Here is a 15,648-nt window from a genome sequence, read left to right as displayed (position 1 = left end):
TGTCATCGCAACTTACCATCAGCACGCATATGAGCTCAAGCTTTTAAACTCCGGTGATGACAATATATCCCATCAACTGCCAGAAGGTGCCAGGATGTCTCAGCCGTCTCCAGTCTTTTCCCGACTCCAACTTTATCTCAAATACATTCATAAAGTAGGTGGTTGAAAAGAAAACAGGGTCGGATAGATATGCAATTCGTTCTTACCCACAAAGCACGTACATACATACTGACGCTATCTAGTAGTTGATAGGATTTGTAAGCACGTTTGTTCCTTTCTTGTCTCCATAAACTCTCAAAGTGCGTCTTATTGACAGCCAGAAGCATTGCGATACTTCTACACTACATGAAAATCTGCTAACAATTTGAACAACCTTGTAGGCGTACGGGAAGCTGAGCGTTCGCGATTGGAGCCTGGGTACTCAATATACGGGCCTCAACTCCTGGACATCTCATTGAAGGAGCACAGTCAGAGTCCTGGAAAGGGTCAGCAATATTCTAAGTCTGGGAACCTTATTAATGGTGTACTTACTCCAGTTTCCGACAAGGTTATAGTTGATGTTCCGGTGAATGGTACCGAGAGCCATGCTGAAGGTACTTCGCCTTGGGTATGGGTTCGAGCCAGAACCAACAGCTAAGCCGTTGTCGACACGAGACAGGCCGGGATCTCCGTTACCGCGGTCAGACTGTGCACCAAAGTTGACGAAAACGTTGGCATAGCCGGTAACTTGGACCTCGAGATGGACGTTGAAGATACCGTCGCGGCCAGTGGTTCTCCAGGCGCGGTACTCCAGGCGGTGATCACGAGCCGAACCGGCCCAAGTGTTCAAAGGAAGCTGTGAAAGAGTGGGAGTGGCGCCATCAAAGACGTGGGCTTCGATGTCGCCGCGAAGATCGATGCTGATGGCGGGGAGTTCGGCTGGGGCACCGCGGTAACCGACGCATGTCAGGCCACGCTCCTGTACCAGAGGTTGGAGAACTGGCGAGCATGAAGCCAGAGCCATAAACAAGGCAAGAAGCCAAAGCATCTTCAAAGCTGAATACAACGAGTGTCTTGTACAAGTAAGAAAGAATGTTGTGCGTTGGTAACGAGCTGGCGAGATGTTCTAGCTGAAGAGCTCTCATCGTCTGGGGCTTTGAGTTCATAGCTATATACTTCTATTTAGCTGTACAGATATCATAGAACTTGGCATCTTCGCATGGTACAATATCTACTATCTCTGTAATTTTCCATCGCAAATTCAGATATATGACTACGGAGTTCTCGGTGTTCAGTATTATGCCTTATTCTTCCCGAGTCTGCCCAGTTTGGAAATGAGGCTCACAACACGGGCCTAAAGGCGCCCACGGCCAAAAGCTTGCGACTTCACTAGAGGATTGGTTGAAAGCTTGGTATATTTTTACGTCAGCTGATTGATTCCAGAAGGTTTGCGATTCCGGCACGCCTTTCCGAACTGGAGTGGCAGCTTCTGTTAGTGGAATATTTACAACTCTTAGTTCAGAACTTTGAGCGAAGGCACTGACTCTTGCAAATTATCACGAGAATGCAATCAAACTTACGCCCAATGCAATGATTGCTTGCGAACGGAACTCGCGGGGTTCGCAACTTCGCTATTCCATAGAGCATATAAGTCCCCAGCCGCTTTTTGCCGGAATTCCTACCTACAACATTTGATGCATCTCTTCAGTCATTCCAAAACAACTATCAAGTACGCTCTCTGACCATCAAGCATTTTCACTACCTGCCTTGATTCAGTCTATCGCATTTTATCGATCACAGTCAATTTTCAACATGCATTTCTCCGTTCTTCCTGCCATGGCCCTTTTCCTGTATGTTCTTAAGATTCATCCTTCAAAATTCGTAACTTAAGGTCGCTAACGCTCGCGAGGGGTTTTTCCATGGCTGACATGCACGACTACTGCGCATGCCAATACAAAACCGACTCAGCAGTTGACTATGCCGCCACTGATCTGCTAGCCGGTGACTGCAGGTTCGGCTACACCTATGGTAGGTCTTGCGTTTCTTGACAATCAGAGTCGCGCAGCTAAAAGCTTTATAGGCCAAAACTCGGGGCAATTCTGGATTGGTCGATCATCTGGTTCGGGACCAAGGTTCCAAGGACGATTCGTGAGTTCACGTCCAGCTAGATCAGTACCCAGGGAAACGGCACGACTGACTTGTGAAAACAGCTCAAAGCGATTAGTGGCCAAATTGATGGAAAGGAGTTCTACAACAACTGCAAAAGATATGCTGCGAATGATGCGACTTGCTTTAATTGTGAAACTAAGTTCGAGTATCCTGATGGGTCTATTCTGTGTCGGTGATTATTTGACCTAGATAGAGTTTGTTTTCTCATTGCTCAACATTTCATCATAATAAGGTGCTTAGGTGACTGCAGTGCTATGGAGCAATTGGGCCCCAGGCGTCGCCATGAGTCACTTTCATAGTCAGCGCTGTTCGTGGTGCTGCTTTGCAGCCATTCTTGTGCATAGCTTTTGTGTCCTGCCTCAGAGCTTTTGTTACTCTCTGGGCATGGAATTGTGACAGATTACTTTGCCTATCTACAAGAACTTTACCATTGGCTCCTTATAAGCGGAAGCAGATGTGAAGTAGCGAACCGCGGAAACTGTATGAAATCGATACGGAACTCCTCGTGAATGAGAAGTGATGAGTGCCGCACCATCCGGTTCTGAGAGCATGTGTAATTTTCAGGGTGGGTGGAAATGCCTTTTTCTCGGCATCCAAGAGCAACCCTAGTGAAGCATCTCGAGCTAGTTGCTAAAAGTGCTGCCTTAGTGATGACTTCTATACCCAAGATAAGGTAAAAGGGGAAGCTTTCCCCGACGAAGAGCGGCATCAACCCACTTTTTCGAGTAATTAAGTAGGCATTCTGACATCGAAATGACTACCTACTTGAGAACTGAGATTAACAGCGAGTTTTCTTGTCTGAATGTTAATTCATTACACTTCGAACCTGTCCCGACAGGCAACACCCCACTGGGCAGGAGGTACGATCCCGAATCCCAGTCGCTGAGCACGCCCGCCCTATGAAGACCGACTATAGTTACAATTGAAGAAATCAGCCAAAGGCTAACCTAATTGTGTGAGAGCTACCCACACGTCTCTACTCTGTATTAAGCCAGCTGGTCAAGCTGGCAGGCCGTGAGTGAAACACCGGGACCACCGGACGCTACGGGCGGGCCGTCGGGATTTTCGAAAGGCGGTCCACGGACAAGTCAGCCCCGGTGAGGTAGAACTTACAATGATATAGCATGTGAAGCCGCTTCTCTAGTGGAAGAACGGCGAACGCTCTAAGGCGTGTCCTAAGCGAAAGCGAACCATCAATCGACCGATGAAAGACAAAGTGTGCAATATGCAAGAAATACCGAACCATTGTACGTCACGTTGGAGATATCAAAGCTTATGCTGAGATAACTTACCGATACCGACGTTCGAACCTTGATCGACGACAGTCAGAAGTATCACAGGAGAGCCCCACGATTTTGCAAAGGTTGGAAATCTTATGGCCATAAACCACGCCATGCGTGGATGAATGTGCGAGAAACGGCGTGCAGCTTCAATGATTACTTTTATTGGTAGTGCGTGTTTGGATTTGATTTGAAGGGGTTTGGCGAAGATGAAATTCTACCATACAGAGTGACCGGGCTCTCAGTCAAGAATCGTCAACCAGCCCAGAATTCTACTCAAATTGCGGAACCTCAAAACCCATGCATGATATGCTTGCTCATGTTCATCATCGCGACGAAATACAGAGATCAGCTCTCCTCCGGCGCGGAATCAACCGTGAATGTGTACCCGCCTTCAGCATCGGGCTTGATGTCCGAAAGACAGTACCGGGGGGTCTTCATACTGTTTCGCGTCGCGGTCAGATTCGAGCACATGGATTGATGGTTTGAGTTTTGCTTACCTCCATAACCAATTTGCCATACACATATTTTTGCAATTTTTCGCCAGCAGAGTGACGTGATTCCTATATGGCGTATCGTCGAAGCGTCGAGCAGAAGCCTTGACGGCGTCGTTGAGCGCAGATACTTCGTGCTCCAATCGAGTCACAGCACCATCTAGCCCCTTTTGCGCATCGCCATTGGCTAGCAAGACAACAAGGTTCTCGACGAAACCTTCCTTGAGTTCCTTGCGCAGACTCACAATGTCGTTGACGATCCAGACGATGGCAACAGCAGCTCGGTACAGCTCGCGCATTTCTGGGGATGCCATGACCTCCTCGGGGAGGCTGATGCCGTTGGCGAACTCGAGGTTAACGGCCACCTGCATGATGCATGATGATGCCTCGCGGTATCCGAGGTATTCTTGAAGCGATGTGGCTCGACCAGCATAACGGTTTACGGCTTCTTGTCGATAGCCGTCAAGGGTGGCAGTAGCTTCTTTGGCGATGCGTTGTCGATAGCTGTAATTGTCCCCGTTGGCCTTCATGACAGCTTCAGCATACTCAGCAAATGATACAACGGCGTCATAATCCCGATACTGTGGTTGACTGGTTTCAGAGGCACATATAGTGAGGAGTCCGAGGCTACGGTCAATGAAGTCCCGGCAATCGGCCAGAAGAACATGCAGCGAGGCGAAGTCGAACTTATGTATGAGCGAGTACTGGTCGAGCATGTCATCGACGATGAACATCCAGGCCTGGAAGGAAGTGAGAGCTTCGATTCTATCGCAGGAAGCATATGGGTACCAGCCCGTCAGTTGCTTCGATAGCATGGCCTTAGTTAGACGACCACGAACGGCATCATTGACTGCGTGACTATTGCTTGGTCAGTGACATCCCGATCATCGCTATAAAGTCCTCTTACCTCTCGATGATCTGGAGAATTTTGCTGTCTACAGCATCGAGGTGTGGGTTCTGGTCTCTCGGCCAATCTTCCATCAGCCGTCCCAGGTCGGGAATGCGAATCTTCTGGCCATGGAGCTGCAAAAGCATTTTCTCGCGAACTCCATGGGTCCTTTGCGGCAGCGAATCATTGTCACGAGTTTGATGTCCTCTTGGAGTAGATGAAAGAGCAGGGTGAAGTGAGAAGGGCGCTGCGGCAACTGAAGAATGAGACATCTTAGACGTAAGCTTTAAGTGATGGTTCGTGAGAAAAGAAATACAGGAAAGGTCGGCGCATCTGGCATATCTATGATGCCGTGAAAAGGGGACAGGTCCAGTTGCTTACTTATGTCTCCCACAAGTTGGATAGTATAAACACGAACACACCAGCCAACAGCCTGCAAGGAACTTTTGTTTCTCCACAGCGAGGACTATTGATAGGATCCTATTACGGGGGCACCGGGCCGAGCCCGGTACGACATCAAATCGCACTCTAAAACCGCCCTGGAGCCTTGAAGTACATGCTGCTATTAGGATGCATTAGGCTAACACTGCGAGTCCGTGGCGTAGACTGGAGTTTTCGCCTTGCTTATTTTCCGTTTCCGCCTTGAATTCGAAAGAACGTTGGGCGCTGTACGTGTTGTTACAGGCAAGATACATGTTTGAAAGCTCAAAACACTTGTGCTGATGGTCCAATCTGGCGAGCATGTCGTCGACCGTGAGACTGGCTGACTGCTGCCAAGGTTTTGAAGTAAAACCATGTGGTGGGTCTCTGTATAGACTAAGTAACTTCTTCGCAGCTTCCGGACCTGGGAATAGTAGTTTAAAGTCACAGAACTGAGGATTTACGTTGTCCGCGGGTATGTCCACCATGCCTGCTGATCATCTTTCATTGCAGGCTACGCCGACCTGGAGTACTCCACTTGCAACCTTCTCGGGGCCGGGACCGGGACGATGTAGGTTGGCCGTCTTGATTTCCGGGAGCTTAACCACAAAGGCTGTGCACACCAGAACTCACAAGGTTTACTCCAGTTGTAGGAGTGTTCGCGTATCTTTAACGTCGTTTCAGTAGAAAAAGCAACGTAGGGGCATTGCTACTCACAATACCTACACAGTACGAGAAGGTCGCAAGCGGCATGGCGGAGCGCGTGTAAGGCGCGGAAACATTGGATCAAAACTAATCCAAAAGATAGTGGCCAATAATTACAGACGAAAGTGACTACACTTCGGCCCACGAGCACGTCCGAGATTGACATGCGCGCAGATGTCACTCAAGCGCTTAGACTGTAGGCAGAATCGAGCTCCGTGCTGAGCAAAGACGGCAGTATCTTCCTACGCATTGAAAAGTTGACACCTTGTATCTTTGCCCCCATCAGAGTCTCCTTCACCCATGGAAAGGATACTTAACGGGGGGGGGGGGGGGGGGGGGGGGATTTTGTCTGCCCCCCCCCCGCCCTTCGAGGGGGGGGGGACGCCAGCATTTTTTCTCTAAAAGCGCTTGGCTGCGCATCTTTGAGTCCAAAAGTAAGGGGGGGGGGGGGGGGGGTGGGGGGGGGGGGGGGGGCGGAATTTAGGTTCCCGTCCCTGGCCTTCTTCGAGGGAGACTCACGAGCAATTATTTCCCATAAAGGCATTTGCCTGAAGTTCGTGATGTCAAAGAGGGGGCGTGGACTGATTGTGAACAGTGATACGGTTAGGGACCGGCTTTGAACGCATCTGCATCTCGAGAGAGGGAATATATAAAACAAAACATGTTTAAGTTAGCTCCTTCATCGACTAATATGCTTTGGCTATCACCAAGAATATTGTTATTACCATTGCCGCCACCACTGCCTTCAATTTTTTAACCTCCCATTGTGTTTCTCAGAATTTTCAACATACGTTTTAACTCACATCGCCAACATGACCACCGCCGCTGTTCCACCTAATCTTAGCAGTGGCCACTTCTGGCTCGGTGCCGGCAACGGAGCCAAGAACGGAGCGCCGACGCAACAACAACAGCAACAAGACGTGGAGGTCCCCAAGATTCTCCCTCCCGGAGTCACGCAGGCTGGATTCACCAAATTCGCCCGCCGAGTGATCCACGCGGTTGGAGGCGAGAACTTCACTGTCATCACGGCTGGCTGTGACTTTGAGGGCTACGAAGATGATGATTTTGGACGCAACTGCCGCACCCACGACTACTACCGTTCCTTTGACGATGAGTGCGAGCTGGTGGGCTCAGCTCTGTGTCACCCGCGCAGCGTGCAGGATATTCAGGCTGTTCTTGCTGCGTGCAACGAGTCAAAGGTTCCCGTATGGCCCATCAGCACCGGACGAAACCTCGCGTACGGTGGCTCGGCACCAAGGGTAAGCACTACAATCGGCACCTCACCCCTATATCCCACCATGAAAGACTGACAGGTTGTATCAAGGTTCCTGGATCGCTGGTGATGATTCTCAGCACGCATATGAACCGCATCTTGCACTTAGATGAGACAGCGTGCGTCTGCATCGTTGAGCCGGGTGTGACTTTCATGCAAATGAGCGAGTAAGTCGTCGATCATCCCATCAAAGAATCTCAGAAACCGAGAGACTGACAAGCTTCCCGCAAAAAAAGTTATCTGCGTGACCGCGGCCTCTTGGACAAGATCAGAGTAGACTCGTCAGGCCTCGGCTGGGGATCCATGATTGGAAATGCCCTGGACCGCGGAGGTGGTGCTTCCTTGTACGGTGATAGATGGGGAAAACACAGCGGAATGGAGGTGGTCCTGCCCAACGGCGAGGTCGCCAGGATGGGAATGGGAGCGATCCAGGACCCGGAGGGCCGCAAACAGGCGGAGCAGGGCGTTCACCCGGCCGATCAGAAGCTCAATGAGTGTTTCGCTCTGTTCCCGTACGGCTGGGGCCCAATGAACGACGGTCTATTCTCGCAGGGCAATGCTGGCATTGTCACCAAGATGGGTTTCTGGGTGAGATGCCTCATCCAATGAAATCTGGCCTAGTACGATCACAACGTCGAAAAGGGAAAACTAACAACTTTGACCATAGCTGATGCCCGCTCCGCAGGGCATGACGCCGTTCTCTGTTACTTTCGAGAAGGAAGCCGATCTGGCCGCCCTAGTCGACTGCATTCAGCCCCTTGATCTGGTAAGACTTCTTTCCAGGTTTGGAAGGTAAATCTGATCCAGCTGACTCTCTACAGAACGGCACGCTTCAGAGTTCAGTCAGTTTGCGCAACCTCACATTGGAGGCTGCTCATTATGGCCCGAGGTCCAGCTATACCAATGCCTCTCACAAGGAAGTCATCCCCGAAGAGGACTTTGAGAAGATGGCCAAAAAGCTCAACACGGGCCGGTGGCGCTACATTGGCGCCGTATTCGGCTCCGACAAAGTCCGCGCGGCTCTCATCGAGGATATCAAAAAGGAGCTGACCAAGGTCCCCGGTAGCAAGTGGGCCACGCTCGACGAGTGTCCCGGTGAGCAGAACCTGGTTCGTGTCAGAGCCACGTACCTTCAAGGTATCTCGTCCATGGGAGAGTTTGCTTGGATGAAGCAGTGGCTGCCCAACTGCTCCGTCATCATGGTCGCGGCTATTTCCAGACTTGAGGGCAAGGCTGTTTGGGAGCAATATTCCTTGGCAAAGGAGCTGTTTGCCAAGGCGGGCATCGACTACATCAGCCACTACGTCGCATACTTCCGGACTATGCGTAAGTCCTCCCTTGATCGGATCATCGAAGTAACTACTTAGTTCACATGAACTGACATCGCACTTTCAGACAATGTATGCATCATTCCGTATGACAGAAAAGACAAGGACATGCGTGGCCGCGCGCAGTGGTTGGGCCGGACCCTGGTGAAGGAGTGGAAGGCTCGCGGCTGGAGCGTCTTCAGGACTCACGTGGGTCTTATGGACCAAGTTGCGGATGCTTATGACTTCAACAATGGTGCCCTGTGGAAGATGCATGAGGAGATTCACGACATCCTGGATCCCAATGGCATTCTAGCTCCCGGAAGAGGCGGTGTTTGGCCAAAGTGCTACGATAAGGATGCTTGGATGATGGGAAAGAAGTACATTGGGTGAGACGAGCCTGGTAAATACTCGAAGATACGAATCCGAGTCTGCATGAGTTTTCATAAGATTTACCTGATCGACGGAGTGAAACGGGACGATAGTTACTGTGAATGGAAGAGCGTGGATAAATTGACAACTACCAGCGCTGTGCTTCATGCTAGAACTTAGAAGCCTAAGTGCATAGTCCCATCATCCGTAGCTACGGGCAGCTGAAACAATAAGCTCTTTACTCGATATGGGTACTTTTCCCCCTATTCAATCTATACGGAACTCCCCTCGCTGGACCATCACATGGGCTTCCAATTGTCCACTTCTTTACGTTACCATTTCGGGCCTCTCATCCGGTTCACATACATCATGTAAGTTATGACTTGAGATTGCGGACCTTCACTGCTCCAGCCCTGCTGTCACTAGTCATGAGCCAGGTTCATCGTCTAACTATTTCTGGAAAGCCGTTCGCACACACTCTCTCTTCAGCTGTCATCCGATCTACTAGATCACCAATCACGCGATAAAGGTGGCTAACCGCGGCTCTGGTTGTACTTACCAGGTTCCAACTCTCTGAGTGGGCAACTCGGACTCTAAGTTTTCTTTGGTTGACACATCCCGTCGGTCCATGCCATGGCAACCAATGTGTTCTTTAAAGTCGGAACCATCATTGAAACAAACAGAGAAGGAGCCACGGCAGCAGATCGTTTCGTTTCATCAGCCTTGTTGAGATTTGTAATTGATGATCGCAGGGCTTCAGGTTGGACTTCTCAAATCAGGCGTATTGAAGCCTTGGGGACCTGATGTGAGCATAGAAACGGACAACCCCCATGAGTCCGGCATCCGAGATTCAGAGCAGATATTCTTTTGTAGTCACGACCCTATGCAGACTTTCCGATTTGGGAGTTAGAAGAGGTCACCTGACAAGTCTTGATTTCTGCACGTAGTAAACCTCCACAATCTACTTCCTCAGTAAGTCTGGAGGTTGCCTCTGTGGCCGAACTTACACGAGAGGGTCTCATCAACATTGAGATCGACCAGCTCAGTGGCGTACAAACTCAAAGACATTCATGCTTCATCGCAGGACTAAGATTGCCTTCATGCATTCAGTCCGAGGTACAACACGGCAGGCTACCATCACGGGCTACAGCGCGAAGAAATCAAGTTTCAAACCAGAACCGCCATGTTCTCATTCATTCAACTAAAGTCTACCTTATCTACCAGGATTGGTAACAGAGAACCCCTTGATTGGGAAATTGAAGTTGATGTGATGCGACTCAACCTTGCCCACCCCAGACGGTATATACACACTCTTATCCGCCGCCTTACTCGAAGCATAATCCTGCCACCCCACAAACCCCAACCACACAGTCCCGTTATCAGGCGTGTCCGTCGCCGTGATGCCCGAGTGGGACGCCAAGCACCCGGCATTCGCCTCGACCTTTTTAATCATGGCCGCCGCGGCGTCCTTGTCGCCCGTGAAGTGCGTAATGGTGATGATTTCGCAAATGGGACTGTTGATGAGCTGCGGCGGCGGCGGGACAATGGTGCTCACGTCGAAGTCGACGCGCGGGCACTTGGAGGGGACGGCTTTAAGGACGGGCATGAGGGCGTCGATGGCCTTTTGGTGGTGTGGGCAGCGGCCGAAGGCTTGGCGGTGCTCGACTGGGGCCCAGGCTGTGGTAAGGGGGAAGTCATCGTCAGTTTCGGTCTGGTAGTGGGACGAAGTTGCGGTGTAAGTCAGGGGACAGGAACATACTCGCTAAAATCTCTAGCTTGCTGTGGTCCTCCTCCCAAGGGCCCCATCGATAGCGGAAGTATCCTTCCGAATCCTTGACAGTCAACAGGAACTGCTTGAACTCCTCTTTCCAGTCTGGCACGTCTCCCTTCACGTGGAGGATCACTCGCGTGGGACCAAGGTTAGGAGGAGGGCCGGACATGATGTAAGACCTTGCTCTGGTTAAAGTTGACGAGAACAAAGTATAGAATGCTTATGTAAATTTGAGGCTACAATATCAAAGCCTGGGCGGTCTTTGTCTTGTCATCAGTTAGCTCCTCGAGGTGTGAGATTGTTATTATATCACACATCAAGAGCATTAGCGATCCGAACCGTCTGATGGATGACGCAGAGACCAAAGATCAATGATGCCCTTTTCTTCCTGTGAGACGTCGACGGCAAGAGCATATTGTTCCATGCCTTGATCTCCTCAGAATTGTCACACAGAGTTACGTTTTGTGATACGAATAAGTTTCACGGATAGCGAATATTCCATCAAAGAAGAGGCAGCGCGCGCACGCGTAGACAATCCCCATCGGACTCCTGTAGATGGCGTGGCAAGAGCCACGGCTGCGAATATTGATCAGACGAGTTTTCTGCCCGGGTGGCCCGGATGGCATCTGACAAGCAGGCATGGGTATGTGCGTGCGTCACAAACCGAGCTGCGCTATGCAAAAGGGACGGCTTGGGTGGGCGGACGCGCGGGGAAAGCTTGCTGTTTCTCTTCTCTTCTGGAGCAGACCTCCCAGCCTGCGGACAGCTCTAGGATGTAAGCTTGAGCTTAATGTATGTACGTTTTGTGCTACAGGTTCTGTTGGTGTGATGAGTGATCTATCGAGATGGTCCGTTGCGAAGAGAAGTTTTGAGAGTCGGCACTTTCCTACCAATGAAGCCCGTTCAATTTGCAATTTCAACTTTTTGCGTTTTGTCTTGTGGCCCCGGGAGCTGAAGCTCAAGCTTGAGCTTGGCAATGAAGGCTGGATCTGAAGTTTGAGCTTGTTCTCACACCCATACGTTTCACGGCTATTCAGTCTTTTCAAGTTTGAGAGTACGGTTTGGGTTTTCAGGACTTCCCCAAGGCGACTAGCGACCACACCACACGCCCCCCCTCGACACCCACTTGATCGACTTCCCGCATCACCCTCACGGACGGCTAGAGAAGCATTGTACGTGACGTCGGTTGATCAGCGCTCCGACGCGTATTCGCGATAGAGGCGACCGGGTGACAGGTTTCCTCAACGAGTTTCGCGATCTGCGACAGAACTCTGTGAACTCTGCTAGTCACGACGGGGAACGGCCGACTGTGAAGGTCTCCCTGGCATTTCCATCATCACACATGGTAGTTCCTTAGGCTTCTTGGTCACTGGCGTCGTGAATGAACTTCCATATGAGATCCCCTTCAACGTCGAAGAACCGGGTTTTATTATTTGAGTGATTTCATCGCGGGTGCTGCAATATCCCGACGGTTCCATATGCAGGACAAGACTTCGTGATGAAATCATTGAAATGACAAACGCTCTTGTTGTATAACAAGCAGATTGTTGAAACAGACTCAGAGCTGGTACACTACCTCTACATTCTCATACACGCCGTAATTGCGCTCTACAACTTGGACTTTGGTTCCTTTTCGTCATCGTCCTCCTGTTGTTTCAATCGAACGACACCCTATATCAAAAGAAGTCAGCACGCATCACACATCAAGGGTGAGAAGAAAAGAACTAAAACAGCGGCAATGAAGGGGCAACTCACCTCCTGAACACAAGTCGCCAAAAGCGTCCCATCACTCGCGAAAATCTTCTGCAGCACTACGCCCCGTCCGTCGCCGCTCCAGGGGCTCTCCATCTCGGTAAACATCCACTCGTCCGCCCTCACCCGCCTCGGCTCGTGGAAGTAGATGGAGTGGTCCAAGCTGACCATCATGCCCAGGTGCGGCCTCGTCTTCCAGTACTCGATCCCGCCGGCCTCGGTGTTGCCCTCAAACTCGTTGAGCCGCTCGACCTGCTCCCGCAGCTCGGGCGGCAGGTCGTCAAACTCCTCGGGCTTGAAGGGGAACCGCCACAGCCTGTGGATCCGCCCGACGGTGCCGATGAAGTAGCTGTCCGACATGTACGCCAGCGCGTTCAGGTGCGCCTGGTGGCCGCCGCTCACCGAGATGCGTCCCCGCGCGCGGACCCAGTTGCGCGATTTCAGCTCGTCGAGCCTCTTGCCCTTGTCCCTGGCCCCGACGATGGAGATGCGGTGCGTCTGGAAGGGCGAGTGCGTGCTCCACTCGGGCTCGCCCTTCCAGTTGTCCGGGGGCGGCTTCACACCGTCGGGCAGCGGTGCCGCGTGACGGACCTGCTTCTCGCCGCCGCTGCCCTCCTTGACGAACGAGACTGTCGTCGTGAAGATGCAGCGCCCGCGCTGGCGGGCCTGCACGGTCCGCGTGGCGAAGGAGCGGCCGTCGCGGACGCGCTCCACGTGGAAGAGGATGGGGATCTCGGAGGAGCCCGCGAGGAGAAAGTAGCAGTGGCACGAATGGAGAAAGAAGTCGTTGGGCACCGTCTTCTGCGCGGAGGCGAGGCACTGCGCGATGACGGCGCCGCCAAAGATGCCGCGGGCGCCGGGCGGGTGCCACGGCGTGCGCGTGTTCGTGAAGATGTCCTGTTTACGATGTCAATTCATGTTCACTCTCTGACATGTACGCTTGTGTCATTGGCAGACACGTGGCCGCCGACGACATCGGGTGGGATTCACTCACCGGACCAAGCACGCCGAGCTCCGTCACCTCTAATACGTTCTCCATCGGACTCTTGTTCGGGTCATCCGGCGGGGGCCGGATGATTGTTGATCTACCTGATGCCATTGTGCCGGTGTATTCTTCTGTGCAAAGATTTGGCTCTAAATCGATTGCCGTCTACAGTCTTCGATGATGTTGTTGGTGAGCTCGCCCTTACGCCCCGAAGAAATCTCTCTCCTCCAAACACCAAGTCTTGGCGTTTCGCAAGGCCGAACACGTCCGCTTCTGTGCGCTGCGCCTTTCAATCTATCCCTCGAAGTGTCTGTGAACTAAATGAAGAAAAGGAAGGTCTGAAAGACGAAGATGAACGACACAATGGGGATGAGAAAAGGATTCGCTTGTGAATGAACCCAGGAGCCCGGATTGAGATGCGCGACCAGGTCCCCTAAATGTGACATCAATTGGGGTCGTGGCCACTGGGCAAGGCAAGGGGGGGAAAGTGCCGAGGTCCAAAAGCGGAGCGTTTTGATTGGATGTCACTGCTGCGCTCAGGGGATCACGGACCGTGGCGAGTCGTGGGCAGCTGTGAGTTTCCAGCGTCTGCACCTGCTGCAGGAAACGTGCCGCTCTCCACCCGAGCTCACCGAGGTGCTCCCGGGATTTGGTGAGTGGCTCCCCAAAGTCCCCCACCTCCCACGGGCGCCGGGTGCACACGCCGCCCTCCACTCCAAGCTCCGACCGGTATCACAAGCTTCTTGGCGGGGCAGGTGCCCAACAAGGCTCGACTGCACCTGTCGTCAAGGGGAAGAATCAACTCAGGACCGGGCTACAGTCTGTACGGAGTAGATACTGCCATTGAGGAGAGGTAGAGAAGATCGCAGGGGTCATGTGCAAATAAATACCAGAAATGGTAGCTCCGCGACGTACGATGTCCTCCCCCGATGGCCGTAGATAGACTCCCTCACATATTACTTTACACATTGCAATCGTACGGTCTACCATTCTGATGCGACGCGTTCCTCACGGTTTGAAGACCAGACAGTTGGACGGTAGTTTGATTAATCGGTCCAAACGGAGAGTATCTGCGGGAGCGCTTCCGGTGTCTCTCCAGGTTCACTAATCGTCCCGTGCCGCCGCTTGCCTCGGCTCTAGAACTTCAAGCTGCCTATTGCAAGCAAGTCATCGGGGGAGTGTAAGGAATGCGTCCTATGTCTGCATTTTACCCCAGCGTTACCATCTTGACCATGTTATCCAATAGCAATATCGGCACGCCATCTTAAACGATTAGCAAGGTACTTCAAGAAGTGAGACGAACTCGTTGACCGTGCCCATGCGTACTAAAATTGTGCCCTGCATGTTCACATTGATTTCATCTTCATATATCGGAGGCAAGATCTATGAACAGGGCTCTTGAGACGTGACCTCCAGCCGACGAGACGTTTTCATGCCACTATTATCGAAAGGGGGTATTTAACACCCACTAAACAACCCAACGTCTACCTCCACAACCGCAACTGTTCGCGATGGAATGCTTTGTTCGACCCTATTTCTGACGATAGCGAACGCAGATGATCTTCTTTCCTTTTACTTCTTCTCTTCATCTTGTCAAGATGATCATTTAGCCAGCCGTACCCCCCCCCCCCCTCCCCCGTCACTATACCCAGATAGAAAGATGACTACCACATGTTCTGCTCCGTTCTCACTTCCCACGTATTCATAATCAATTACTACGAGTAAAAGGGTTGACCGAACGATGTGAGATGTGCTTTTCTCACTTGGCTACACTGCGTGGTTTCGTATACCAGACTGCTACCCTTCAGATCACGAAGGCGATTCAGCACGCGAACGAGAGCATACCGTAGCTAGAGACAAGCTACTGTTAGCCCCATTCACGCCGCTCAATTGAGCTGGAGAAAGGAGTTCGTCAGCGGGCTCTAGGTAGGATGTTTTATATCTTGGACACCACGTTCCACAGCGCACCATGTATCCGTATGTGAAAGACGTAGGCTACAAAAGCTATTGCAGTATCACACTAGCCAAGTTACACCTCTCTGACTGGGCGGTTCAGTAAAGTACCCGAGTCAAAGAGCTTTGTATCTCGGTTTGAAGGCTGAGTGTCGATAGTTGGATCCTAGCTATAGAGGGTAATTACAGGTCCAAGTGAAAGTCAGCATGCAGTCACCTAGGTAGGCAGACACCTCAGATAGCCGCATCTCACCCTTTCGCTCATATTACAGGCCAAATACGTCAAAAAGAGACAGGCC

General features: G+C 51.6%; 6 protein-coding genes across 6 annotated transcripts; 2 read left to right on the top strand and 4 right to left on the bottom strand.

Annotated features, from left to right (window-relative positions):
* Positions 1-468: 468 nt before the first annotated feature.
* CCOS01_01483 (histidine permease) lies at positions 469-1,027 on the bottom strand (the record flags this gene model as incomplete). The annotated part of the gene is made up of 2 exons (XM_060449678.1): positions 469-476; positions 532-1,027. 2 exons carry the CDS (start codon positions 1,025-1,027, stop codon positions 469-471), a joined length of 504 nt encoding a protein of 167 aa, XP_060321116.1.
* A 764-nt stretch (positions 1,028-1,791) lies between these two features.
* CCOS01_01482 (uncharacterized protein) lies at positions 1,792-2,324 on the top strand (the record flags this gene model as incomplete). The annotated part of the gene is made up of 4 exons (XM_060449677.1): positions 1,792-1,829; positions 1,889-2,007; positions 2,060-2,127; positions 2,190-2,324. 4 exons carry the CDS (start codon positions 1,792-1,794, stop codon positions 2,322-2,324), a joined length of 360 nt encoding a protein of 119 aa, XP_060321115.1.
* Positions 2,325-3,776: 1,452 nt separating this feature from the next.
* CCOS01_01481 (terpene synthase family protein) lies at positions 3,777-5,083 on the bottom strand (the record flags this gene model as incomplete). The annotated part of the gene is made up of 3 exons (XM_060449676.1): positions 3,777-3,870; positions 3,929-4,780; positions 4,830-5,083. The coding sequence occupies 3 exons, from the start codon at positions 5,081-5,083 to the stop codon at positions 3,777-3,779; spliced, it is 1,200 nt and encodes a 399-aa protein (XP_060321114.1).
* A 1,665-nt stretch (positions 5,084-6,748) lies between these two features.
* CCOS01_01480 (FAD binding domain-containing protein) lies at positions 6,749-8,909 on the top strand (the record flags this gene model as incomplete). Its single annotated transcript, XM_060449675.1, has 6 exons — positions 6,749-7,195; positions 7,261-7,376; positions 7,446-7,797; positions 7,877-7,975; positions 8,031-8,535; positions 8,605-8,909. 6 exons carry the CDS (start codon positions 6,749-6,751, stop codon positions 8,907-8,909), a joined length of 1,824 nt encoding a protein of 607 aa, XP_060321113.1.
* A 1,192-nt stretch (positions 8,910-10,101) lies between these two features.
* CCOS01_01479 (uncharacterized protein) lies at positions 10,102-10,828 on the bottom strand (the record flags this gene model as incomplete). The annotated part of the gene is made up of 2 exons (XM_060449674.1): positions 10,102-10,565; positions 10,648-10,828. 2 exons carry the CDS (start codon positions 10,826-10,828, stop codon positions 10,102-10,104), a joined length of 645 nt encoding a protein of 214 aa, XP_060321112.1.
* A 1,439-nt stretch (positions 10,829-12,267) lies between these two features.
* CCOS01_01478 (acyl-CoA thioesterase II) lies at positions 12,268-13,510 on the bottom strand (the record flags this gene model as incomplete). The annotated part of the gene is made up of 3 exons (XM_060449673.1): positions 12,268-12,330; positions 12,415-13,308; positions 13,406-13,510. The coding sequence occupies 3 exons, from the start codon at positions 13,508-13,510 to the stop codon at positions 12,268-12,270; spliced, it is 1,062 nt and encodes a 353-aa protein (XP_060321111.1).
* Positions 13,511-15,648: the final 2,138 nt, after the last annotated feature.

This window comes from Colletotrichum costaricense, assembly GCF_030867565.1.
Source record: "Colletotrichum costaricense strain IMI 309622 chromosome Unknown Scaffold_1.1, whole genome shotgun sequence".
NCBI lineage: Eukaryota > Fungi > Ascomycota > Sordariomycetes > Glomerellales > Glomerellaceae > Colletotrichum > Colletotrichum costaricense.
Note: the sequence above shows the minus strand (reverse complement) of the source record. Positions and strands in the feature narration are given on the sequence as shown.